At 53.3% G+C, this 26168-nt stretch overlaps 2 protein-coding genes across 3 annotated transcripts; one reads left to right on the top strand and one right to left on the bottom strand.

Annotated features, from left to right (window-relative positions):
* The first annotated feature begins 1150 nt into the window (after nucleotides 1–1150).
* On the top strand, nucleotides 1151–10139 carry TOR1A (torsin family 1 member A). Of its 2 annotated transcripts, none has more exons than XM_047830679.1 (5): nucleotides 1151–1438; nucleotides 1935–2200; nucleotides 4671–4846; nucleotides 4944–5071; nucleotides 9090–10139. In XM_047830679.1, the coding sequence occupies exons 1-5, from the start codon at nucleotides 1261–1263 to the stop codon at nucleotides 9134–9136; spliced, it is 795 nt and encodes a 264-aa protein (XP_047686635.1). In that variant the 5' UTR covers nucleotides 1151–1260; the 3' UTR covers nucleotides 9137–10139. The 2 variants fall into 2 exon arrangements, with proteins under 2 accessions (XP_047686635.1, XP_047686634.1); XM_047830678.1 differs by having other exon boundaries at nucleotides 1161–1438; nucleotides 8993–10139.
* Nucleotides 10140–11640: 1501 nt separating this feature from the next.
* TOR1B (torsin family 1 member B) lies at nucleotides 11641–17560 on the bottom strand. Its single transcript, XM_047830677.1, has 5 exons — nucleotides 17316–17560; nucleotides 16442–16707; nucleotides 14608–14783; nucleotides 13896–14023; nucleotides 11641–13583 (listed from the first exon to the last, which is right to left on the bottom strand). The coding sequence occupies exons 1-5, from the start codon at nucleotides 17512–17514 to the stop codon at nucleotides 13342–13344; spliced, it is 1011 nt and encodes a 336-aa protein (XP_047686633.1). The 5' UTR covers nucleotides 17515–17560; the 3' UTR covers nucleotides 11641–13341.
* Between the last annotated feature and the right edge of the window lie 8608 nt (nucleotides 17561–26168).

Genomic DNA, 26168 nt, shown 5'->3' with positions numbered 1-26168 from the left:
GGTTGTGATCCCAAGGTCATGGGATCGAGCCCTGTGTCGGGCTCGGCACTGAACGTGGAGCCTGCTTGGGACTGACTCTCTCTCTCTCTCTCTCTCTCTCTCTCTCTCTCTCAAAAAAAAAACAAGAGTAGGCTTCAACCTGCCAGCTCTCGGGTACAGTACCCCCATGCTGTCATTTTCCTGAGGCACTGACACATGTTGAGATGAGAAAAGGGCAGGTGGGTTGACTTCTGGGCTGACTCATTGTAGGTGTTGCAGCTAGAGGAGTTTGCCTTTGGAGTCCAAGCTCAGCCCTGCTTATATCCTTCAGGGCCTGAGCCTGTTACATCCTTCGACAATCTCTTTCTCTTGGAGCCTGTTTTCTCATCTGTAAAATGGAGATCGTTTTTCATTTTTATTTTTTTCCCTCCACCAAAATGAATGGTAGTGAAGGCAGGAATCACCTATGCCTTGTTTTTGTTTTTGTTTTCCCTTGAATTCCCAGGGTCTAGTCCATAACCCAACACATTGGCAATCCTCAACCCTATGAATGAATGAATGAATGAATGAATGAGTGGAAGAATCCTTAGTCATCATGTTGATAGTATGTATCCTTCATATGATGCCATAAAAGTAGCACTCTACCCATGTAACGTTTCCTCCTCAACAGTCATAACCACAGTCTAATCAAAAGAAAAACATCAAATTCCAATAGTGGGCCATCCTCTGAAAGATTTGACCAAGTACTCCCCAAAACTGTCAAGGTCGTCAAAACCAAGGAGAGCTTGAGAAACAGTCTTAGCCAAGAGGAGCCTAAGGAGACATGAAAACTAAATATAACGTGGTATCTTGGGACAGGATCCTAGATCAGATACAGGGCATTAGGTAAAAACTAAGGAAACGCTTTAGTTGTATCAACATAGGTTCACTAATCTTAACAAATGTTAACACATTAATATGTTAATACGGGAAATTATGTGGGAGGATATATAGGACCTCTCTGTACTATCTTCTCAATTTTTCTGTAGATCTAAAATTATTCCCCCCCGACCCCCCCCCCCCCCCCAATTTTTTTTTGCATGGACTCCAGCGGCCTCCGTCTCTCACCTCCCGGAAGCAAGAAAGCGCCCCGCCCCTCACAAAGATGGTGGCCACAGCGGCGCGAGGAGACCCGCCCCGCACAAAGATGGCGGCCGCGCCCGGGAGGAACCGGAAGCGCGGTCTGGCAGCGGCGCGGGTCCGGGGCAGGCGCGAGAACGCGCGGGCGGCGCGGGTCCGGGTATGAAGCTGGGCCGGGCCGCGCTGGGCCTGCTGCTGCTGGCGCCTTTGGCGGTGCGGGCGGTAGAGCCCATCAGCCTGGGGCTGGCCCTGGCCGGCGTCCTCACCGGCTACATTTACCCGCGCCTCTATTGCCTCTTCGCGGAGTGCTGCGGCCAGAAGCGGAGTCTCAGCAGGGAGGGTAGGACGGGGGGCGGGGGCGGGTCCGGGACCCGAAGCCGGAGCGGCCCGGGCGGGGTGGCGCCGGGCTCCCGGCCACGACCACGACCACGACCACGACCACGACGGACCGGGGTTGGTCGGAGACCCGAGCAGGCGAGCTGCGGCCCGGGCCGCTTCCTCCGCCGAGAGTTTCGCTCCTTCCTGGAGGGGCGGTGGGAGCTCGGCCTGCCGAGCCGCAGCCCTTTCCGGCCGGGCGGTGCCCGGGGAGGGGCAGAGCTGGGGTGAGGGGCGCAGGGAATGGGCAGGGCTAACAGGGGGAGGGCCTCGAGCCCTCCCGTCCTCCCCCCCCCCGCCCCGGCCACCCCCGGGGACCCGGTGCTGACGTACCTCCGCGTTGCACAAGGTGCTCCGAGAGCTGAGCTGGCCTTGCTGGCTTTCACGGGCGCCTGTAACCCTGGGCTAGATTTCGCCAGACACACGGACACCCCGTCCCTGACCGGCTTTGTTTTTCCCAGCGCTGCAGAAGGATCTGGACAGCAAGCTCTTTGGACAGCATCTTGCAAAGAAAGTCATCCTAAATGCTGTGTCTGGCTTCATAAGCAACCCGAAGCCGAAGAAACCTCTCACGCTCTCTCTGCACGGGTGGACGGGCACCGGCAAAAATTTCGTTAGCAAGATCATCGCGGAGAATATTTACGAGGGTGGTCTGAACAGTGACTATGTCCACCTGTTTGTGGCCACACTGCACTTCCCACACGCCTCCAACATCACCCTCTATAAGGCAAGAGCGGAATTTTGGAATCCTTCCTGGATGATGCTGGGTTTCCGGGGTTTCTTGGCTGTGGGGTGGAACGCGGGAATTGCGTGTTGGAATGAATGAGCCGGGAAGACGGCTGCCTGCGCCTGTTCCCCTCTGAAAGGTGTGGACTTTCGGGGGAGTTTGAGGTGGAGCAGTTAATACCGTCAGAGCTTTGTGACGGTTGCTGGTGAAAACAGGCTCAGCATGCTACTTATTTTAGTAAGGGGAGTCGTGGGATTTTAGAGATGGACGTGATCAAATCCAAGCTAAAGATCATCGCGTCTAACTCAGGTCGTAAAAGAGGAAATGTTTCCAGAAAGGCCTAAGGCAGTTTAGCTAAAGTGTCGCAAACTGCTTTTACGGTTTAACTGGCTGGTAAACAGCCTGGACTTTGGCAACAGACACGCCTAGATGTGAGTCCTAACTCTCCCACCTGCCAGCTGTGTAGTCTCGGGACTGTCCCCTGAGCTGAGACCCAGGTTCTTCTCTGTAAGGCGTGGTTGTGAGAAATCCCTGAGTTCTGTCGAGCTTGTAACATGCTGCCTGCCACACGAACCTTCAGATACATGTCCACTCTTGTCTTTTTATTTTTTTATTTTTTTAATGTTTATTTATTTTTGAGACAGAGAGAGACAGCATGAACGGGGGAGGGTCAGAGAGAGAGGGAGACACAGAATCTGAAACAGGCTCCAGGCTCTGAGCGGTCAGCACAGAGCCTGATGCGGGGCTCGAACTCACGGACCGTGAGATCATGACCTGAGCCGAAGTCGGCCGCTTAACCGACTGAGCCACCCAGGCGCCCCAACTCTTGCCTTTTTAACGCGTGTCACAAACCTGCAAGGTGAGCGAGGCAGATATTTAGCCCTCGTGCCTGTGAACATTTGTTTTCCCTTCTGCTTGGCTGAACGTCAGGGCCTCCAGCGCTCCAGGGGATCCTGGCACGTGAGCCTGGCAGTGCTAAAACTAGGAACATTCCAGACAGATTGTGTGATGAATGGGCGCTCGTAGTTAGCAGGCAGGTTCCACCACTTAATAGCTGTGTGACTTGGGGCAGGTTACTTGACTTCTCTGTGCCTTAATGCCCTCAGCTGTAAAATGGAGATTGCAATAGTAGCTGCTTTGATGGGTTTGGGGAGATGGCAATAAAACGTTATGTGAATAGTGCTTAGAGCAGTGTCTGCCCCTTAGCGAGTGCTCAGTATGTGTCGTATGTCGTTGCCTATAAATTGGAGTCGCAGAGTGGAAAACCTTGGCTGTTGGAGCCTAAAAGCCCTGAGTACGTCCTGGTTAAAACTGTCACTTGCCTCACGCAAGTCACTTCACCTCTGCTCTGGTTCCTCCTCTGTAAATAGAGGCTGGTCTGTACCTATAAGAGCAGAATTACAGCGTAGGTTAGGTAAGGATGCATGGAACACAGTAGCCAAGCAAAATCCAAAATCCGAAGCAGTCAAGACGTATGTTGTAACTTGCAGAGTCCTCCTCAGAAAACAACTAATTCCTCCTCCTATTCACCTGGGGCTCTGTGTAGGAAAGCACTACATAGAACCATAGCTCAGATTTCTGATTAATAGGGTTTTTTGTTTTTTGTTTTTCCTTTATTGCTTAGGATTGAAAGAAGTATCTATGCTCTTACGGAATGTTTCTGTTTAGGCAGATTTATTTGCGAAACCTCCTAGGCATTGTTCCAGAAACTCAAGAGTGTTACCTCCCCGTGCTCATCCCAGAGTGTATGCTCTGGAGTTCTGCTGCGTCGCTTAAAGGAGCCCGTGTTCCTTACCGTCCCCACTGGGGAAAGGAAGCACCTAGTCTTAGGACTGATGGTCAGAACAGGTCACTTGGTCTCTGCCTTCTTCTTCTTCTTTTTTTCAATGTTTGTTTATTTTTGAGAGAAGCGGGGCGTGAGCGGGAGAGGGGCAGAGAGAGAGGGAGACACAGAATCCGAAGCAGGCTCCAGGTTCCGAGCTGTCAGCACAGAGCCCGACACGGGGCTCGAACTCACCACCTGGTCCAAACTCGAGAGTCAGGCGCCTGGCCGACTGAGCCACCCAGGCGCCCCTAACACCGCCATTTTAATGACAGGGACCAGCAACTCAATGACACAGCATCGTCATGATCTCTCACAGCACAGGAATTCTAACCAACCTGGGGCTTTGGAACCAGGCAGGGCACAGTTCAGATCCCAGCCCTCCCACATCCTAATTTTATAATCTTGGGCGAGATGACGAAGCTGTATGCCTCAGTTTCCCGATCTGTGAAACGGGTATGATCGTGCCCACTGCACGGAGGTGTGGGGAGGAAGCAAAGAGCTTGTGTGTGTAAAGTTCTGAGCACAGTGCCGAGCACACAGTAAACGCTCTGTAAGTGCGGCCGTCGTAGCACTAAGGCTCATGCCGGTTGTTTTCCGTTGCACCTGCTGAGAACTTCGCCTTGGCTTCTCCCCTCTGTCATTCAGGATCAGTTACAGTTGTGGATTCGTGGCAACGTGAGCACCTGTGCAAGGTCCATCTTCATATTCGATGAAATGGACAAGATGCACGCTGGCCTCATAGATGCCATCAAGCCTTTCCTCGACTATTATGACCACGTGGACGGGGTCTCCTACCAGAAAGCCATCTTCATATTTCTCAGGTAAGGCCAGGGCTGGGACACGGTTGAAGCACTCCGGCCCCGAGTCCGTGGGCTCCGGGATAGAACCCAGTCCTCACTCACGGGAATTCTGTTGCAGCAATGCGGGGGCAGAAAGGATCACAGACGTGGCTTTAGATTTCTGGAGAAGCGGAAAGCAGAGGGAAGAGATCAAGCTCAAAGACATGGAACCGGCCTTGTCTGTGTCAGCCTTCAACAACAAGAACAGTAAGTGTGGCCAGGCCAGCCGGTACTGACCCCTCCCGTGCGTGATCCTGCGTCCCCAAGTCTTAGGTTGTCAGCCTCACCGTCGCCTGGGAGCTGGCTCGAAATGCAAATTCTCAGTCCCTTCCCCAGACCTTCCGAGTCAGGATTTCTGAGCGGAGGCCGTGTTAAACTCCAGGGGACTCTCACACACTCTCCCGTTTGCCAAGTGCTCTTTTAAAGAAAGAGGGACATTCTTGATCCTCGAGGTCTTAAAGATTGGTTCCCGGTTTTCTTTAGTTTAATCCTTTTCCTTTGTAGAAGAAAAGCAGGTGGTTGAGCAGGGCAGGCCGCTGTGGGCGCCTCCGAAAGAGAGGACTGGCCCGGTGCCTCTTGCTGTGTGTTGCTCCAGAACTCTGAGGTTCTGCGCACGAGCATAACGGCCGAATGGCGGGTGGGCCCGCGTCCTGCACTCCACCTGCCCATTTCCTTCATCTTCACGGTGACCTCGTGGGGTAGAAACTGTCATCCTCCTCATTTTATAGGTGAGGAAACAGGCTCAAAAGAGAGCCGCTTGCCCAAGGCGCACAGCCTGCTCAGTGGCTCTGACTGCAGAGCCTCATCTTTTCGCTACCAAGTTCACGGCTTTTCCAGTGACCTCACACACCTTCGACCTTGAACCCGCAGAGGTGGGAAGTCCGTCCCCATGATGCAGAATGACTCACCGGGTGACCTGTGAGCCATGCGGGTGGACTATTACCATTTGAGCCTGCTCTGTTCAGGTTCCTTCTTGAGCTTAGAGAGCAGAAGTTCTTTGAAACAAGAAATCGATACTGCTGCAGAGAGACTTGGGACAGTATGGGGTGTTCATGGCCATTTGTGTAGCTGGAATATTACTGACGGAAGACAGGATATTTTGTAACATGTTAACTGGTTCTCTGGCGAGCCAACCAGTATGAGCACACGCAGCAGATGCCTTAGCCTAAATGCTTCAGCAAGATGAGGCCAGTCGCCTAGAACCCACATTGCGGGAGGTCACAAAGGGTCCCCGAGTATAAGCTTCAGGATGAGGCGGACCTAGCTCAGCCATTTACTGACCGTGGCCTCAGGCAGATGGCTGAACTCATTCATTCATTCATTCATTCATTCATTGATTCAGCAAATACTGAGCTCCTACTAGGTGGCAGGCACTGGTCCCAGAACTGGGGACGCAACAGCGAACAAAAGCAAATCCTTATCCTCATGGAGTTTTATATCCTAGTGATAATACACCAGGAAATGTGTCAGATGATGGGATATCTGTTATCTGTATAGAGGCAGAGATGTAGCTTCCTTTCCATCCCCAATAGGTAAAAAGTTAAGTCCATAAAGAGGGCTTGGGGGTGCTGGAATGAGAATGGGTGCTGGTTTTAATAGGGTGGTCAAGGACGGCTCGCTGTGAGGGTGACATGTGAGCTGACCCGAGGACTGCGGGAGTGAGCCATGTGGGCACCACAGGGAACAGCATTCCATCAGAGGGAACAGCACACGCAAGGGCACTGAGGTGGGGGTGTGCCCAGGGTCACTGTGGCAGTCCAGGGTGAATAAGGGAGAAAAGGGGGTCGGATAAGAGGCAAGTCTTGGCACTGGGGGTGCTGGTCACGGAAGGCCGGGGGTGGGGGGGCAACGGGCAGGCCTTGGGTTTGACTCCCAGTGGAGGAGGGAGCTGCTGGAGTGTTTTGAGCAGTGACATGACCAGACTTAGTTTATCAGGACCATGCTGGCCACTGGGTGCAGCATAGACTAAAGGCAGTGGGGGCAGGGACCCCAGGCGGGAGCTGTGGCCTGGACCCGCGTGCTAGCAGTGAGCCGGGTGGGGTGACATGCTGTGATTAGGATGCGTGTTGAAGGTCGAAACCCTCAGAAGGTGGAATAAGATTTCCTAAAGGATTGGTGTGGGAATGAGAGAGCCCCAAATCAAGGGTCCGGCTTGAGCAATGAGACGGGTGGTCGTGCCCCTTAGGGGGACAGGCCGGGGAGTCGCAGGTTTGTGGGGCCGGGAGGGAGACGGGCGTGGACAGTGAGCAGGGCGCCCCTGCAGAGATGCGGAGCCGATGGCTGGCCGGTCCAGTGGGGTTCCAGCGGGGCACTCAGGCTGAGGGGACCCACTGGGGAGTGGTCCGTAGATGGTTTGGAAAGAGACTGAGGTCATTGTTCCGCCAGAACGCTCTGGCTGTGGTCAGGTTCTAGTCCGGGCTCCGCCCAGACGTCACCTCCTCAGCCTGGCCTCGTCGGCCCACAGAGGCAGAGTAGCCTGTCCTCCATGCTCACTCGCCCCATCTCGGTGCTCACAGCACCACCCCCCCGGCACTATCTGAAATCGTCCGGTTGCTGGCTTGTGGGGCCGTGAACCCCTGAGGGCACTGGCCCTGTCTGCTGGCTCTGGGCTCTCCCGGGGACCCAGAGCTTGCCTGGCCGCAGGGAGGGCCTTCAGGAAATGAGCTGTCCCACCCTGCTCGGCCATTGGTTTTGTTCTTTCCCACGGCCAGACTCCACCCCATCCAGGCACTGAGGTCTTTCCTGAGCACCAGTCGTGTGCAAAGCACTGCTGGGAAAGGAAAGCATACAGTCCGGTGTGGCACTGGGCGTTACGATGAGAAACACGTATTTGGCCTTTGTCTCTGCTTCTGGCCCAGATCTCCTGAAAACACTTGGAACTTCCTAATAAAGGTGTCTTGATATTCATAACAAACCCCCGTCAACCACATCTGAGTTTGCGTTAATGAGGGGACTTTTGGGAAGCATCTAAAGGGCACGGGGCTGGCTTCCAGGGGAACCAACCATGTGACTGGAGGGTTGGAACTTTCAGTCCCACCCCCTGATGCCGGGGAACCAGAGGGGGCAGGGGCTGGAGGTGGAATCCGTTGCCAGCAGCCGGTGAATTAATCAGTTGTGCCCATGTAACGAAGCCTCCATAAAAACCTGGCAGGTTGGGGTTCGGAGAGCTTCCAGGGTGAACACATGGAGATCTGGGAGGGGCCTGGAAGCTTCCAGTCCCTTCTGCATTCCCTGTCTCTTCCATCTGGCTGTTCGTGAGTTAGGTTCCTGTATTGAGCTGAAATTGTAGCTCACCCAGCCCGTGTTGGAGAATTGCTTGGGGGTGTGGGAAAAAAGCCCACACGTTGGAATTGGCGTCACAGACCGGGATTGAGGCACCAGAGTTCAGCGGCAAAGCGGAAGGGTCACTTGGAGGACGTGCGGGGTGTGACCCAGCGGGTGCCACATGGTCAGGAAGCGGTGCGTGTGTGCTGGGCCCTCCCGGGAGTCCAGGAGGGGACGTGCGTGGGTCACAGGGCGGGTGCAGGCCCCGCACTCGCCCTGGGTGAAAACACACAGCCAAGTCTGTGCCCTGCGGCCGCAACAGGGCACCGTCTTCACACTGTATCGCCCTGAGGGTTCCAGTTCTCGGTCCCCAGATGCGCCGTGTGGTCTGGACGTGCGGGCAGTGGTGGTAGGTTTCTGTCCTGTGGTCGATCCAGCCGCCGAAAGTCCAGTGCGTCCCAAGTTCCCCAAGTAGGGGAGTGGCTGGTCCTCTCCTGGGACTCCTCTCCCCTTGTGCTTCCTCTGAAACCCTGGGAACCACGTCCCTCCGCGCTCCGCTCTGCCTCTCAGCTTGTTGCCGGCACCCTGGGCTGGCGGGCCTCTCTCCCGCTTCAGATCTGTCAGCCCATCGGAGAGGCCTCCCCTGAGCCCGAGGCTAAGGTGCCACGTCACCCCTGCTTTGCTCTCGTGGAGGCCTCACCGCTCGGTCTCGCCCGTGGGCACACCCCCGGGTTACATCCGCCCCCCGTGGACCACAGGCTCCACCTCCGGGTCCGGCACCCCCCGGATGCCCGGCGGATGTGTGTCGGATGGCTGGGTGGGCAGGTGGACGATGGATGAACAGCACCTTTTTCTTTTTCCCAGGTGGCTTCTGGCATAGCAGCTTAATTGACCGAAATCTCATTGATTATTTTGTTCCCTTCCTCCCCCTGGAATACAAACACCTAAAAATGTGCATCAGAGTTGAAATGCAGTCCCGAGGCTTTGAAATCGATGAGGACATTGTAACCAAAGTGGCCGAGGAGATGACATTTTTCCCCAAAGAGGAGAGAGTTTTCTCCGACAAAGGCTGCAAAACTGTGTTCACCAAGTTAGATTACTACTACGACGACTGACTGCTTCGAGTTGGAGGAGAAGGAACTCGGCACTTGGCTCCGTGCCCTGGAGGAGGACAGAGCAGATGCTTCCTGCTGGACCGAACGGGAACCTTCCTGAGCAGTTTTCATCCACCGGGGCCTCCGGGCGTCACCCCCTACAGATCACGGACCTCGGAACAGCCCCAGAGCCTTCCGGGGCGGTGGCAGCGGCCAGCTCCCCGTCCACTCGTATGAGGGCTCATGATTTTTAAAAAAATCATGTTTTAATTTCAAGTGTTTCTGTTTCAAGGAAGGATGTCTAAGTTTTACTGAAAATGTGGTAACTTTATTTAAAATGTTTTTAACCTTATGAGAAACTTTTCAGACTCTATGTTATTGGCTTTACGTGTTTTTCGAAGTTCCCGTCACCATATCCTAGACACCGATGTCTCTACTGAAAAGAAGCCCAAGGCTGGGTCCTTGGCACACGGTCCCTAGGATGGCAGAACCGGGGACCAAGGCTGGAGCCGTGATCAGACCTGTCACAGGATGTCCATCGCAAGGGGCAACGATGTGTTTGGATACAGGGAAAGTATGTAAGCGGACACACGTGGGGGGGCGCCTGGGTGCCTCAGTTACGCGGTCGACTCTTGATTTTACCTCAGGTCGTGATCTCGCAGTTCGTGAGTTCGAGCCCCGCGTCGGGCTCCTCGCGGACAGTGCAGAGCCTGCTTGGGATTCTCTCTCCCCGTCTCTGCCTGTCCCCTGCCCATGCTCTCTCTCAAAAATAAATTTAAAAAAATTTAAAAAAAGGAGGACCCACTGAGGCCCCTCACAGATAAGCCTTAAGTACCCTTTCCAAGGGTTTTGATCTCGGTAACATTGTGAACATTCGCGAGAGACAGAGTTTCCTTGCAATAAAAATATTTCCAGCTTGTCAGTTGCCATTCAGCTTTACAAAGGAAGACCCCTCCCTGTTTTCCATTCCTGAATGAGCCATATGTTGTCTGGCAAGTTTTGCCATATTTTTTAAATGGCCCCTCCCCCACCCACCCCGATCCCGAGAACAGTATTTTTACTTATAACTACAAAGAGCTACCATTTTACAATAAAATGGTGTGTAATTTGCGAGTGCATCTTTAAAGGAGACAAAAGCCCGCTCGCTGTATGTAGGTCACTGGTGCTTCAGCCACGAACTGGACCTAAGAGGCGCAGTGCGGGCTGGAGTGAAGGCTCACGCGGGGAATCTGGATCCGTGCGGCTCTGGCTCTTTGCTCAGCTGCACCGGGGACCGCACTGTTGTGGGGTTCATGGAGCCCCCGACACCCAGCGTGGGGTTCAAGCCTCGAGACACAACCCCAGCTGAGGCACCAGGCGGGCGTACAGGGCACAGGAGACTAGACGGACCTTGGTGTTTGCAACGCGCCTGTGTGCCTGCTGGTGGGCAGAGCTCCTGTGGGGTGTGGCGCCCAAGCAGTGCTCACCGGCTGTTTTTCTCAGGCCCAGAGGACTGGAGGGCCCCCTGCTGCCCCAGGACTCCTCTGCCTCCAGGTACCTGACCTGCACGGAGGCCCTTTAAGGGCATCCAGGCCTCCTAGGGATGGCTGCACGTGTTGGAAGGTTCTTGATGTGGATCAGAAGCTGGCCTGTTGTCCTGTCCCCAGGAGTCCCAGATGGGGCTCATCATTCTAAGCCGGCAGCCCCAGCGCCTGGGGGTCCCTGGCTCGGGGAACACAGGGGTCCCCTGACTTAATTTGGCAAGTTTCATTCTTTGTAGATGAGGCAGGACAGGCTGGAGCGGGAACCACTCTTGGCTGGAAACCAGATCCGGGAAGTCCAGTCTTCGGGACTTGACCACCTTCAACTGAGAGATGAGGGGACTGGGTGGGATGCTGACGAAGAGGGTTTGAACTTTCTAGAAAGTAGCTGACTTGTCCTCAGTCCTGGAAAGAGGATCGGCGTTAACGATTCACTGACAGGAGGCCAGGTGCAGTGCGATCGAGCAGACCCTGGTTAGCTTAACTGGGGTTTCACTGTTTACCAGTTCTGGTTTACTGATCTGAGCCCGGCCTGGTTCGAGTTCAGAGTGTCAGCACGGAGTCACGTCCCACCCCCTGTCCCACCCCCCCACCCCCCCGCCTCAATTTCCTTCCTATGTTAATTTCAGGAGAAAATATTTGCTAGGAATAAGTCCAGCCGTTCTTGGCATTTTTACCCATGGAGATAGGGCGTATAACCCATCACCGAACCCCACGTAAGTGTCTCTGTTTGGAGATACCAGCCTTTAAGGTAAATTCTGTCTGATGCAAAGACTACCCTCCAGCATGTCCAGGGTGTGGTGAGACACCCGAGTCGCCCGACAGCCTTTCTCCCAGGCTCCAACTTCCCAGGGTTCCCAAAGAAACTAGGGGGAAAAAAAAGTCTGCAAATAACACGTCACATGATAAAATTTAGTCTTTATTTTCTCTTCAGTAGGTCAATTCAAGTCCTCGTCCGCATCCTACACAGGGTGAGGGAGGCTGGGCTGTGGTCAACCGTGGCCTCCCTCTTCAGGTGACAAATCAGTAACCGCAGTCCAAAGGTGGCCCACACGTGTCCAGGGAGTTGCGTCACTGTCAACAGGGAAGATCTCCGTCTCTGCCTGGCCAGACGCTTGCGGGGCTAGGAAAGAGATGTCACTGGGCTCCAGTTCGAGAACACGTACTCAAAATGTTAAGCCTTAACTTGGCATTTTTAAAAGGCTAAACGTGACCCTCCAGAAGGCCCTCCGGGGTCATGAAGACATTCGTTCTAAATTGTACACATAAATTCGCTGCACGTCGTTCTTATCACGTGTCTGCAGGTGCACTGCAGTTATGACATGCACGATTCACACCGGCTGGAATCCGCCTTATTTCCCGGCGGCCAGGGCAGCCCAGCCTGGTGCTGCCATATAGGGTGTCCTCCGATGACACCCGGGACCAGCCGCTTTACACTGACCTTGTTTGATCTGCATCCGTGACCATGTCTGACCACGCGCCTCGTAACAAAAACGCAACTGTTTTTGCTAAGAGTTTCTGATAAAGGAATAGACAATTATTCCATCTCGTGTCCTTTCCCATGCTTTAAAATGAGCTATGTCCTATACGTTTTTCTATCATCTAAGATTTGCGAGTAAAAACGTTATAAAAAATACACAAATCTTCGAAAACCCCAGCGTTTCTGGTGTGCGATACCTAAGGCTTCTTTGGCAACGCAGAGCCTGCAAGCTGACCACTCAGTGGCCCGTGTCGTCCACGGAGCCTGCGCACGTCCCACGGATTCCAAATGGTTCTCTGGAGCAAAGTGACAGACTGGCCCACGCGCACATTGTAACAGACAAACGTTTCACCACGGGAACCAAGGCCTCAAATTCACAACTCACGGTCTCGTTCTGATCTCACCCTAGTGATGACATATGGTTGGGGACAAATCTAGTTCAGGAGAAGGGGGTACAGGGAAGGTGGGGTCGATACCAAATGACGGCAAAGGAATTCCAGGAGCCTGAGAGGCCACCTGTCCCGGTCTGCTGGAGAGGCCTCGGACGGAGACCCCGCACCGCAGGCAGGCCAGTCACCTGGCTGAGAAGGCTCGGTGTGCAGGCCCACATCGCCACCGGACCCCGTGCCCGAGGGTGCCACCGACTTTAACTGAAAATACTTCAAGCCAGTGGACACTCTCTGTGCAAAGGAACAGAGCAGGTTCTTAGCAGGTGCAAACCAAAAGCTCCCCGAATTGCGCAGGGGCCCTGGGACTCCTTGAGTTAGAGCAGCAGCTTCTAGAGCACCTGGAACAGGTGCTGGGGGGGGGCGGGGGGGGGGGGGAAGGGGAGGTCTCACACACACAGCTGTTTGCAAGGCACTTCCGTCAAGGTAAGTGAGGGGAGGGATTTTAAAAGTTCATCTTCCACCACAGTTGACAGATGGATTGCCGTCTGGTCCAAACTGACAGGCGCACTCACCAGATCGGCGTCTTTTGAAAACTCAGCTCTTAGAAACTTCTAGATCCCGAAAATCCACAGGTGCAAATGTGCAAAAACCCTTCAAAGTGCTTCCGGAAGGGCAAGGCCCTCGCTTGCTGAGCTCCCAGGGGGGCCTCCTCCCCCGCCTGGATGAGAGGTCAGTGAAAATCCAACCGTGACTGCACAGTCTTACAGCCCTTGTCCGAGTAGATTTTCTCGCCTTTGGGGAAAAACGTCATTTCCTCTGCCACCCTGGTGACAACGTCCTCATCTACGGCGGACCCGCGGGCCCTCATCTCGGCTCGGACACACATCTTCACGTGTCTGTACTCCAGGGGGAGGAAGGGGATAAAGTAGTCGATGAGGTTTCTGTCTATCAGCCCGCTGCGCCACAGGCCACCTGCAAAGCAAGACACAGCTGGGTCCCCCCGTCTCCGTCACTGTCACCTGGCCCAGCTCACTGCTCCTACGGGGCCCATGTGGTTATCCCGACCCGCGGTACGTCCTTCGCGTCTTTACCCGTCGAGATTCTCTTCTCATCAAGGTGGGACAAGCCTGACAGAGGCACCGGTTGGCCACCCCCTGCTAACTGGCTTCTATTAAAGGAGGCCCCAAGGAAAAGTCCCTACTTCACGGATTCGGTGGCTTCGTGGAAGGCTTGAAGAAAGAGGAGGCTGTGCTGGCAGGGTCACGGGGAGCCTGGGGGACTCACTGTGTTTATTGTTGAAGACTCCGACGGACAGCACGGGTTCCAGGTCCTTCAGCTGGATGTCCTCCCTCTTTCTTCCTGCCCGCCAGAAGTCAAGGGCAGTCTTAGTTATGAGGTCCCCACCGGCATTGCTGCACGTGCCAAAGCAGAGTAAAATCACACGTTAAGATTCTGGGTCTAAATCAAGCAACATGTATGCTCTGAGGCTTAAGCATTTTTTTTTTTTTTTTTAAGTTTTTTACTTGAGACAGAGAGAGACGGAGAACAAGCGAGGGAGGGGCAGAGAGAGCGAGGGAGACCCAGAATCCGAAGCGGGCTCCAGGCTCCGAGCTGTCAGCACAGAGCCCGAGGCGGGGCTCGAACTCACAGACTGCGAGATCGTGACCTGAGCTGAACTCGGATGCTCAACCGACTGAGCCACCCAGGCGCCCGCTCCCCCCCCCCCCCCCCCGCCCCGCCCCGTGCTGACTTTTTACCCTCAGAGACACGTGCAGGTAATGAAATTGCCTGTTATCAGCAATAATTTCATTCACTTTTCTCCCACCCGCAACTGCCATGCTGAGAGTAGCAACCCCAAAGTAACAGAGGTCACCAATTCACTTTTGCCAGGCACCTCTGTCCCTCGGCAACAGAATCCTGATGGTTGCCGGGGCCTCTTTCTAGCACTAGGAGAAAGAACGGCTTGCGTGCCCCCGAGAAATCCCCTCCCGCTCACCTGAGAAACATGAAAATGGCCTTCCGGTAAGACACGCCATCAACCTGCTCGTAGTAGTCTAGAAACGGCTTGATCGCGTCGATGACCCCGGGGTGCAATTTGTCCATCTCGTCAAATATGAACACGGAGCTGGCACACGCACTCACGTTACCCCGGATCCATCCCTGTAACTGGTCCTGGACCAGCCATCAAAGAAACAGAAGCTCAGAGGATGTGCCTGGAGAGGCACACGTGCGACCCTGTTCCTCAGGCTCCGAACGATGAAAAATCAGAGCTCTCTGGGATTCGACAAAAGAGCTCTTGGAAACTGCCTCCCAACCAACCGCCACTCACTGGGGAACAGCTTTTCCACAACTTTGTCTATAAAAAGTCGAAACTGGCAGATAGGTGCTAGGGTGTCAAGCCGTTTTGTTTTTTTTTTCCTAACTCAAATGACGTGCCGGAGAGGACTTTTTTTTTTTTTTTTTTTACAAAATTTTTTTTTTCAACGTTTATTTATTTTTGGGACAGAGAGAGACAGAGCATGAACGGGGGAGGGGCAGAGAGAGAGGGAGACACAGAATTGGAAACAGGCTCCAGGCTCTGAGCCATCAGCCCAAAGCCTGACGCGGGGCTCGAACTCACAGACCGCGAGATCGTGACCTGGCTGAAGTTGGACGCTTAACCGACTGTGCCACCTAGGCGCCCCCGGAGAGGACTTTTTAAAGGTACAAGAGGGGCCAAAGGCATGAAGAGTCATCAGTTCGCTGTTAACCCATCATTTCCACTCACTGTGAACTGAAACCTCAAGTTAATTTCACCAGACATACTGGGGAACAAGAAACTGGACTGAGGTTGGCACAGTGCCCCAAACCAATGCCTCGTACCGACGCGGCGAACGAAGGCAGTGGCGCTCCCCAGAAAGCACGTGTTCCTGAAACAAAGATACCCAAGCAATAAACCCTCAACCCCCAGACACGAAAGGCTCCAGAGGCACCCTCACCCCATCACTGGATTCCTCGAGATACAACTCTTTATCCAAGGATTTGGAAAGCGAAAATCCCTTCTTATTCTTTCTTTTTTGGCAAGCTTCCCTGTCTCACGAACACCCACTTTCAATTCCTTGTCCCGATCAGTTTCTGTTTCTTATGTAGGCCCCCACCTAACAGTAAGACGATTAACCTTTACAAGGACGACATTCATTTAAATGAGAACCCTACCAGACAACTTCTAAATGTAGGAAGAGTATCTCAACAGAAAAAGTATCTCTTAGGATTCAGTTCTTCAAAGCTTTCGTGTGAAGAAAGAAAGCAACACCAAGGATTTGGATGGGAGGCACAAAGGGAACAGAGGCCGGGGCAAGGAACCCTCCAGTCTACAGCGCAAAACACAGAGTGCTCAATGCATATGCTGCATCACAGGGGAGACTTAAATGAAGCCGTGCCCAAACACATCGTCTGAGACCTGCTCCGCTCCACCAAAGACTGAGACGGGAATGCCGAACACGCTGGGTCACTGCAGAACGTGGCTAGTGGGAGTTTGGAGAGCTGGGTTCAAGGGTCTGATTTGCCACAAGGCCAGAAAGACTGTAAGGAGCAGGTCCCCTGGCCTCTCTGGGCTCCACCTTTTAATGTAAATAAACATCACCTGTCCCACTGTATTATTTTGGAACCAAATGAGGAAAAAAAAGTGGCAGGAGAGCTCGGCCAACAGCAAAGGGTTACCGTGGGCGAGTGTGCCTTAACTCAGCGGGACCCCGGGCTACTCCAAAGCCAAGAGAGGCAGCAGAGGCCAGAGTTAGTGAAGATGGCCCCGACCAGAGTGGCCGGCGGACAGGATAACAGGATTCTCTTGCCTGGTACAGTTTTATGTGCTGCTCGTGAGGGAAGTGCAGAGTCGAGACAAACAGGTGGACAAAGTTACTCTTCAGGCCTTTTGAGTGAAGATTTTCAGCCACAATTTGGCTGACAAAATTCTTGCCCGTGCCAGCCCAGCCGTGTAAGGACAGAGTCAGCGGTTTCTTGGGGTTTTTATTGTTCTTGAAGCCAGTCAGCGCCTTGAGAATCACCTCTGTGGCCAGATGCTGCCCAAACAGCTTCTCCTCTAATTCCAGCTTGAGGGCTGCAGGAGCCAGCCGGAGAACAGAGAGAAAAATATACATTAAACAGGCACCAGAAAAGCAGCGCTTTCCCCAGCTGGCCAAAGCGAGAGGCACCTATTAGCAAGCGGTCCGGCAGGGTGTCTGCCAAACCCCAGGGCTGGCCCGGAGCACAGCCTCGGGTTGCAGAGCCACACGATGCCACTTCCAAGGAAATGCACTAGATGGATGTCCTGCTTAACACTCCAGTGTCTGATAAGGAAGCTGAACGTGTTCGTTCGTCCAAGGATTAGCCCTCTCTGGACTGCGCTGCGTGCTATTCCCCAGCTACCCCTGCTGAAGTGTTAAGAAAACCCGGGGCCAAACGTGGGCTTTCTGGGCAGCCGCTGCACACGCTGCACATCTGAAAACTACTTAATGGGGCAAAGGGCTGAGCACGCTGCTTCCAGCTTCTTTCTGTACTCCCAGGGAATCCGAGGCACTTAAGAAGGAACTTAGAGCCCCCACGGTCTGCAGACTGTCTCAGCAGGCACGGCTTGCAGGGCGGGAGTCCGGACCGAGGCCCCGTCCGTCCTCCCTCCCGCCCCAGCTCAGGGTGAGCGCCGCGCCCTCGCGGGCGGACCCGCCCTACCGGACGCGTTGAGCCGCTGCTCCTCGCGGCAGCACTCGGCGAAGCGGCAGTACAGGTCCGTGTAGGACAGGTAGCCGGTGAGGGCGGACGCGGCCCCGAGGGCGATGCCCACGCTGATGGGCTCGATCGCCGCCACCACGTGAGCCGCCAGCAGCGGCCCCAGCGCCGCTGCACGGCCGAGCCCCGCCGCCCGCGGCATCGCCCCGCTCGCAGTCCGCCAACCTCTGCACCGCGCTCCCAGGCCGCGAAGCCGCGGCCGGACTTCCGGCTGCGTCACTTCCGCCCCGCAGGCCCGCCTCTCCCTCCGGACGGCCATATTGGCGGGGGACTGGGGAATCTGTATCGCCATCTTTGTGCGTGGCGCGAGAGGTGTCCCGGGACTGGCCTCTCGCGAACCCCTCGCCGGCTTCTTCTCGTTTCCAGCCCCCACCCTTGGCTTTGTCATCCCTTCCCCTGGAGCTGTAATGAGCGTCTCCCATGTCGACCCACCACCTGCCTTCCTGAAACAGCTGCTCTGCGCCCTGGAGGTCCAGGCCCGGGCCGGGAGGCACCAAGACCGAGGCGCACAATCAAACCAGAAACCCGTCCGGTCGTTCAGCATGCGACAAGGCAGGCCCTTTGCTGGCTGCTGGGAAGACAACAGTGAAGGAGAGGGAGTTGGCTCTGGCCCTCTCCGGTGTCCAGGCTATTGGGCAAGAGCCCTTACTGGGCGGTGGGAGAAACACAAGGGCCGTGGAGCAGGGAAAACTTCTGTCTAAACGGAGAACGAAAGGAGTTAGCCCCGCAACAAGTGAGGAGTGGAACCTTCACCCAGAGAACAGAAACTGCAGTTTGGAGAAGTGTTTCACATGCTGGAGGCTGGTGACAATGAGGGGGGCAGAGCCAGGTGGAGACTGGCATGGGAAGACCTCCAGGGCTGTAAGGAGGCTGGCTTCTAGTCTGGGGGGGGTGGGGGGCATAGGGAGCCACGGAAGGTTTTACACAAGGAGCAGCATGGTCAGAACAGAGATCACTGTGGTTGTTGGGTTCAGTGAGGAGGTTGGTCCAGGTAACCTTGGCCCAGACTTGGCTGAAGTTGGTTGAGTTTACCCATCAGCCAACCTATCAACAAATATTTAATGAACGCTGGTGCTGTGTCAGATTCGGTGCCATATGCTGGGGGTACAGCAGGTATCCGGGCTGACGGAGCCCCTGTCCTCACAGAGCTCTCGGTGTAGGTGGGGGAGACGGAGGGCCAACAGATGCTTTACATACGATGAGGTCAGTACCGTGAGGTGGGATGCACAGAGGGGTCACCTCACCCAATCTGCAGGCTGGGGAAGGCTTTCCTCCATAGCTCCGTTTTGACCTGAACGACGAGTAATATTGCGACGGAGCAAGATCCCACTGAGCACGCCGGAAGAACAAAGGAGCAATATTGCCTTAAAATGTTGGTACAATAGGCAGGAAATCGGGTCTTTTGCAGCCATTTAAACTTATGATGAAAAGTTTCAATGTCCGTCTAAAAATGCACAGAGGAGGTAGGTGAGCAAAAGGCATGTGAAGACCCCTACCCGAAACCCTATCCTGCTCCATAGGCATTGACTCTTCATCCTTCAGGTGGACTCTGCATTTTCTAGGCCTAGTTGGTGCCTCCCTCTGGACTGGCAGCTGCTAAGAAAGGACTTCTGCGTGGATCTGGGGTTTGGTTCCCTGGCCGGATGGCCTCCTTCCTCTCCACCGTCAGCCCTTTGCTTGCCACACCTTCCCTGTCTCCCCACTCTACAATCCTGAACTGCCCTGGGTCTCTGTTCTAGACCCCTTCTGTCCCCATCCTCTCTCCCTGGGTGGGAGGCCTTGACTTTCTCCCCCAAGACCCTGCATCTGGCTGCACACTGGACACCTCCACTTGGCTATGCACGGGGCATCTCCCCATCCCTACAGTCAAACAGAAGCCTTGATTGTTTTCTCCAAACATGTCCCTCCCCCACGGCCCCTATCTCAGGAAGCGGACCCGCCCTCCACCAGTTGCTTAGACCCAAAGCTAGTGGTTGCCTTGGATTCTTTCTTCCCCCCAGTCTCCACTTCCAATCCATCAGGAGGTTGTCGACCCTGTCTCTAAAAACCTGTCCAAAGCTCTTCAGTCGCCGCCATCTTTTCGGCCACACACCCCCCCCCCCCCCGCCCCGTCCGAGCCTCCGTCGTGGATGACCACAGTAGCCCTCTGGGCAGTCCCCTGCCTCTGCACTTGTGCCCCCTGATTCACACTCCCCACGAGAGACAGGTGGTGTTCTCCCAACAAACCGGATCATCTCACTCCCGATTCAGCCTGTCATTGGCTTCCAAAAACTCTTAAGAAAAAAAAAAAATCTACCCTTTTTATTCTGACCTCGAAGCCCTATGTGATGTGCCTCTGCCTTCCTCTCAGACCTTCACCTCCCCCATACTCTTTTATTCCCAAACCCACAGCCCCTTCTGTCCTGTTCTCTCTGCCTGGAATCTTGCTTCAGAGTCTCTCCTGGCTGAGAACTTTCAGGCCTCAGCTTGAAGTCCACCTGCCAGATCTGAAGTAACTCCACTTCCACCCCCAGTCACCTACTCTCCCTGTCACCCTGTTTGTGTCCCTGTCTGTTGTCCAACTTTCCCACTGGCCCGCGAGCTTCCGGAAGGAACTTATCTCTTGCGTTCTGTTTCTCTAATTCTTGGGACTGTGCCGCATACACAGTAGGAGCTCAACAAATATGTTTACTGTTCAAGGTTGCGACACTGTCCAAGAAGGTGGGCTCTGATCTGGGGTCCAGGGATGCTGCTATGGACTGGATGTTCTCATCCCCTCTAAATTTATATTCTGAATGTGATGGTATTAGGAGGAGGGGTCTTTGGGAGGTGGCTGGGCCATGAGGGTGGGACCCTTAACATTAAGTTGTTAATAACAGGGAAAACTGGGTGAGGGCTCTATGGAAACGCTCTGTGCTAGCTTTGCAGGTTTTCTGTAAATCTAAACTAAAAGGTTTCTTTTGTTTACAAAAAGCAGTTCCGTCTATGCTGCGTCTGGCCATCAGTGATACTGTAAAATCCATAATCACACAAGCTTTAATTCTTCTAAGCTGAAGTTGGTTTGTGAAAGTGTGGAAATTGCACTTGTTGGGCAGAAAGGCTCAAAAGACTGAATGCAGTGTATGTGAATGGATAAATTATCTATTTTAAATCCGTGAAGAGGAGGGAGGATCCCAGGGGTGGGGCGTGTAGGACACAGTGGCAGGAGCTCTGGGGCCTCGATGCTCTGCCACTGTCCTCGGGAAGAGAGAATCTGATTGGCCCAACCTGGGTCAGGTATCTCGACCTTGGATCAACTAACCATGGGCAGGGATGCTGTGCCAAAGTAGCTCCCCATTGGTACCATTCTATATATATCCGACATTTTGTTCCCCTAAAAAGTGAGTATTTCCTCATTTGTCTTTTGGTCCCTTATGGTGCAGTTGGCCACTGGAATCCATGGAGGGGCCTCAAAGCCGCCTCCCAAAGAACTCTCTGGGGGATCAAGACCCATTGGAACCCAGGAGTGGACATAGCTGAGCCCCAACAGTTGTCCCCCAACTGTGTAATGATCCTGACACTGCTTTGCACTCCATTCCTGCTCTTTTAAGAAAGTTAAATTTTTTTAATGTTTATTTATTTTTGAGAGAGACAGAGAGAGAGAGAGAGAGAGAGACACACACACACACACACACACACACACACACACACACACAGCATGAGCGGGGGAGGGGCAGAGAGAGGGAGACACAGAATCGGAAGCAGGCTCCAGGCTCTGAGCTGTCAGCACAGAGCCCCACTCTAGGCTCGAACTCATGGACCGCGAGATCATGACCCGAGCTGAAGCCGTACGCCTAACAGACTGAACCACCCAGGCGCCCGAAGAATGTTAAAAAAATTTTTAATAAAACAATTTATATATTTCAAATTGGCAAAAATGTACTATCATTTAGAGTATCTTAGGATACATTGCCTTAGAATGGGAACTCCCAGTACTCTGAATTCTGCAAGACATAGCTAGAAACCTTGTTTCTATAGAAAACGAGGACTGTTTAAGTCAGATCAGAGGGAAGGTAGTGGAGGCCTATGTTTCTTTTTTATTAATTGCTGTGATACTGGCTGTGATACTATTCCTCTCATATTCATTTCTGTTACAAATCTTACAAAGGGGAGTGCTTCTGGGTATTTAGATCCACATTCTATCTTAAGGCTGTATGTTTGGTTTTCAGAAATTGTCCAAGGCTGTGGGGGCTGCTGTCTTGTGTCACTGTCACTGGAAGCCTGGTGCCTTCCTCACCCTCCACCCAATCCCCTGGCCCTCATTCTGTACCATTTTCTTTACTCTTTCTATCATCGCTGTGTTGGAGCATTGCTTACAATGTTTACATTGTTGATCAAAAACACTCAAAGCCACCAGCCTGACTCCTCGAGGCTGTCATAAATGCAAAGGGCAACGAGAAAAGTCTTGGAAGGGTGATTCTGGTGCAGACAGGGCTCAGCCCTCTGGTGTCGCGGCTGGTTGAGATTTTCAGGACCAGAGACAGCACCCCACTCCCCACCCCCAACCACACCTGTTTCCCAGGAAGCCTTGGGTTTGACCTTAAGGAGAGACCTGATAGACTAGGAAACTGGAAGGCTGGGAAGACCTGGGGAGGAAAGCACTAGAGGGTGCTAGTGAGCTACTGGTCTGAAGACTGGTATCTGTTCAAATTTTGACTCTATCACTTACTACCTTCTGCAACCTTCAGAAGGTCACAAAAATAACGACAACAAAAAAAATTTCAAAATCTTAGATTATTTAAAATGCCAGGATGCCTGGGTGGCTCAGTCAGTTAAGCGCCAGACTTCAGCTCAGGTCATGATCTCACGGTTTGTGGGTCCGAGCCCCATGTCGGGCTCTGTGCTGACAGCTCAGAGCCTGGAGCCTGCTTTGGATTCCATGTCTCCCTCTCTCTCTGAACCTCCCTCACTCACACTCTGTCACTCTCTCTCTCTCTCTCCCAAAAATAAATAAACATTAAAAAGAAAACCAATTGTTGGGGCACCTGGTGGCTCAGTTGGTTAAGTGCCCAACTTCAGATCAGGTCTCGATTCAGGTCATGATCTCACAGTTCCTGGTTCGAGCCCGGGGTTGGGCTCAGTGCTAACAGCTCAGAGCCTAGAGTCTGCTTCGGATTCTGTATGTCCCTCTCTCTCTCTGCCCCTGCCCCACTCATGTTCGTTCTCTCTCTCTCTCTCTCTCTCTCTCTCTCTCTCTCTCCCTCTCTCTCTCTCTCTCTCTCTCTCTCTCAACAATAAAAATAGACATTAGAAAAAAAGTTTTTTATGCCAATTATTTACAGTAAGCCCTGTTCTCATCCAAGTTTTATTAGTGTCTATATTATACAGAGGTGCTCTCCTGGGGTTCCCAGTGTTTGATGTTCTCCTCTCGCTTGTTATTCTGCATACAATGATACCCAGTTTGTTTCTATGAAATCTTACAGCTATATAATATCACATATGCTTTTAAACAGCTCTGTCGAGCTCGAGTTGACATAGAACCAAGTGCACATATTCAAAGTGTACAATTTGATACGTTTTAACACATGCACACACCCACGAAACCATCGCCATGATCAAGACAGGGAACATCATCCAAAAGATCCCTCTTGTCATTTTGTCATCCTTCCCTCTCATCTCCACCCCCCCCAACATTCCCCCTCCCCTACCAGCCACGGGTTGCCTTCTATGCCTGTAGATTAGTATGCTTTTTATAGAATGTTGCATGTTTCAGAAATGACATTATGTATTATTTTATTTGTTGCATGCTCATAAATGCCAGGCTCTGGGTGCATTAAATCATAATCTAATTTAATTCTAAAGCAACGCTGTGAAACATCAGTGGAAATCTCCATTTTACAGGTGAAGAAGTTGAGAGGTTAACTAACGTGCCCGAGGAGCTCACTTCAGGAATAGAAAGTTGTGGAACCAGGACGGACCCTCGGGCCCTTTCAAGGCCTCCCTTCCCCCCACCGCCAAGCTCCCACCCACTGACCTGCCGCTCTCTCTCCTTCACCAAGCAGGAGACAAACTGCCTGGATTCAAATTCTGCCTCTGCTAGGACCATGTGTGTATGACCCTGGGTGGGTCACACAACCTCTCTGGGCCCCGGGGTTCCTCATTTGTAGAATGTTTGTAACAATAGTCTCTGCCTTATAGGGTCGCCCTGCGGGTCACTTGAGATGATGTCGGGGGCACCTTACTTAGCAGAGGGCTCGGGCAGGATGACTGAACGCGCGGCCAGGGTGTAGGGTGGGTGCAGGGAGACAGACGTGCCGTGCATGATGGGAACCTGGGAGGAAGGAAGGGGGCGTTGGTGTGGGAACCAAGACTTCTGGAAAGGTATCCCCTTGAACCCCCGGACCACTATTGCCTGTTCTACTCGTGTTGGAAATGCACCCATCCATCTTCGAGGGGTCAAAGTCTTCCTGTGTGTTGGCACTGCCCGTGTTCCTCCTTGGGATTCACAGAGAGCAAGAAAGACTTGGTGCCCCCCAGCAGGGCTCCCATCCGGTTGGGGGAGTGGGCCGCACATCCCAGCGATTATAGTTTAGCGTCCTCAGGGCCATGGCAGGGGCAAATATCTTCCCATTTCCCATTTATAATCCCTTGAAACTTTTTTCCTCCAAGTTCTACCAGTGTCACCTGGGACTGACCAACTGCCCCATGGACAATTCTTACAAACACAATGTTACTGGAAAACACCCCAAGGTCACCAGTGCTGCTGTTGAAAACTGCTGAAGAAGCTTTCTCTGCCTTGTGCTTGTATATTGCACTGCAACCCCTCACTATTGTTCCCCGAGTGCCACCTCCAGCCCCCCAGTCAATCACAGGTGGATGACCCGGGGCTGGGCTTGGGGGATGACTGGCCTGGCTTGGAAACCCAGCCACACACTGCAGGCTGTGTGTCCTTGCCAATCGTTTATTTCAAGGCTCAGGTGTTCACTCAAGAATTCTCTGCAGAACGTGTTTAACCCAAAGCTGGTTTCTTCTCCCCGCCCCCCCCCCCCGGGACCCAGCCACCCCCTCTGACCTCCCAGTGGATGTGGGCTCAACGGTTGCCAACTCGCTTGATAAGCAAAACACAACAGGAAGAGGAGATCTGCTGTCCAGATCGATCACACGGCAGAGGTCCAAGCCAGCGGTGGAGAAGATGGCCAATGGGTTGCATCCATAGGGACTACGCGTTTCAAGCCAAAGAAAACACCAGAGCCGGATTAAGCAGCAAAAGGCACTGGGTCATCAGGGCCAAGGAGACTCACAGTACCTCATCTACCATGCAGAGGTGCTGGGGGCCGAGGAGGGACCTGAGTCAGGTCCAGAGCGCCTGGCTCTCCCCCTCCTCCTCTCTCATCACCTTCCCTTTGTGGATCTGCTCCATTCTCCACAGGGCACCTGGCTTTGCGTGTGTGGCTCCAGACACCCAGAGAGACCACACAGTCACTGCCTTCTTCTCCCCTGCCCCACTCTCAGCCCCAATTCCAAACTCCCAGGGAAGGGATTTGATTGGCCCAGCCTGGGTCAGGTGGCCCCTGATCCAGTCAGCTGTAGCCAGGGGTGGGGGCAGCATCCCCCCCCCCCCCAGTATGAACCACGTGAATGAGGAAAGGGCCGCTCCCAACAGGAGATCCACCTCTAGCGTGGATCTCCCAGTCTCCTCCCACACGGCCCCCGAGCCCCCCCCCATGCCCTTCCCACTCTGCCCAGCATCCCTGCTCAGTCCCATTCCAACACCTAGATTCATTCATTCATTCGCTCAGCCAAAGAATTCCTTTCCACTTGGCCTTTTGTTCTACTCATACCTGCAACAGGTTGGATGAGGTCCACCCACAGATGTCGATAAATATTTGTGAAAAGAGTGGACGGTTGGTGCTCCACGGTCCAAAGCTGCATCCCCAGGAAACGGAAGTCACCCAGATCTTCCAGGGGAGCAAGAGCCCCCCCCAAAGTCAGTTAAAGAGATAAGGTAGACGACAAGACTACTTTGGCACTACCTGGCTTAGCTGAAGGTCGCATGCTCTGTGGCCCCCAAATTCCACTGTTCAAGCCTTTATCATGTTATATGGCACACGAAGAAAAGGAAACGATTGGGGCACCTGGGTGGCTCGGTCGGTTAAGCGTCCGACTTCAGCCAGGTCACGATCTCGCAGTCCGTGGGTTCGAGCCCGCGTCGGGCTCTGTGCTGACGGCTCAGAGCCTGGAGCCTGTTTCGGATTCTGTGTCTCCCTCTCTCTGTGACCCTCCCCCGTTCATGCTCTGTCTCTCTCTGTCTCAAAAATAAATGAACGTTAAAAAAAAATAAAAAATAATAAAATTAAAAATGCGCATGTGCTCCAACATCAGGTTATGTTACAAAGCTGTAGTCACCAAAACAGTATGGTACTGGCACAAAAATGGACCCAAAGATCAATGGAACAGAGCAGAAAGCTACAATTACGTGGGCAATTCATCTTCAAGAAAGGAGGCAAGAATATGCACCGGGAAAAAGACAGTCTCTTCAACAAATGGTGGGGGGGAAACCTGACGGCTCCATGCAAAAGAACGAAACCAGACCACTTTCTAACAGCATACACAAAAATAAACTCAGACTAGGTTAAGGACCTAAATGTCAGGCCTGAAACCATTAAAATCCTAGAAGAGAGCACAGGCAGCAATTTCTCTGACATCAACCTTTCTAGATCCGTCTCCTGAGGCCAGAGAAACAAAAGCCAAAATACACTATCGGGACTGCATCAGAGTAACAAGTTTCTTTCTGCACAGCAAAGGAAACAACCCATGAACCTGAAAGACAGCCTACGG

This window comes from Prionailurus viverrinus, chromosome D4 (assembly GCF_022837055.1).
Source record: "Prionailurus viverrinus isolate Anna chromosome D4, UM_Priviv_1.0, whole genome shotgun sequence".
In the NCBI taxonomy this organism is placed as follows: domain Eukaryota; kingdom Metazoa; phylum Chordata; class Mammalia; order Carnivora; family Felidae; genus Prionailurus; species Prionailurus viverrinus.
The sequence above is the reverse complement of the archived record's forward strand: the minus strand, read 5'-3'. Positions and strand labels throughout refer to the sequence as shown.

Excerpts from the sequence above, each read along its gene's own strand:
- TOR1A (XM_047830678.1), top strand. The coding sequence starts at position 1,261 with ATGAAGCTGGGCCGGGCCGCGCTGGGCCTGCTGCTGCTGGCGCCTTTG. Across the intron at positions 1,439-1,934 it reads GCGGAGTCTCAGCAGGGAGG|CGCTGCAGAAGGATCTGGAC; the intron begins GTAGGACGGGGG and ends TGTTTTTCCCAG. Across the intron at positions 2,201-4,670 it reads CCAACATCACCCTCTATAAG|GATCAGTTACAGTTGTGGAT; the intron begins GCAAGAGCGGAA and ends TCTGTCATTCAG.
- TOR1B (XM_047830677.1), bottom strand. The coding sequence starts at position 17,514 with ATGCCGCGGGCGGCGGGGCTCGGCCGTGCAGCGGCGCTGGGGCCGCTG. Across the intron at positions 14,024-14,607 it reads GCCATTTTCATGTTTCTCAG|CAATGCCGGTGGGGACCTCA; the intron begins GTGAGCGGGAGG and ends TGGCACGTGCAG. Across the intron at positions 13,584-13,895 it reads AGTCTTCAACAATAAACACA|GTGGCCTGTGGCGCAGCGGG; the intron begins GTGAGTCCCCCA and ends CTTGCTTTGCAG.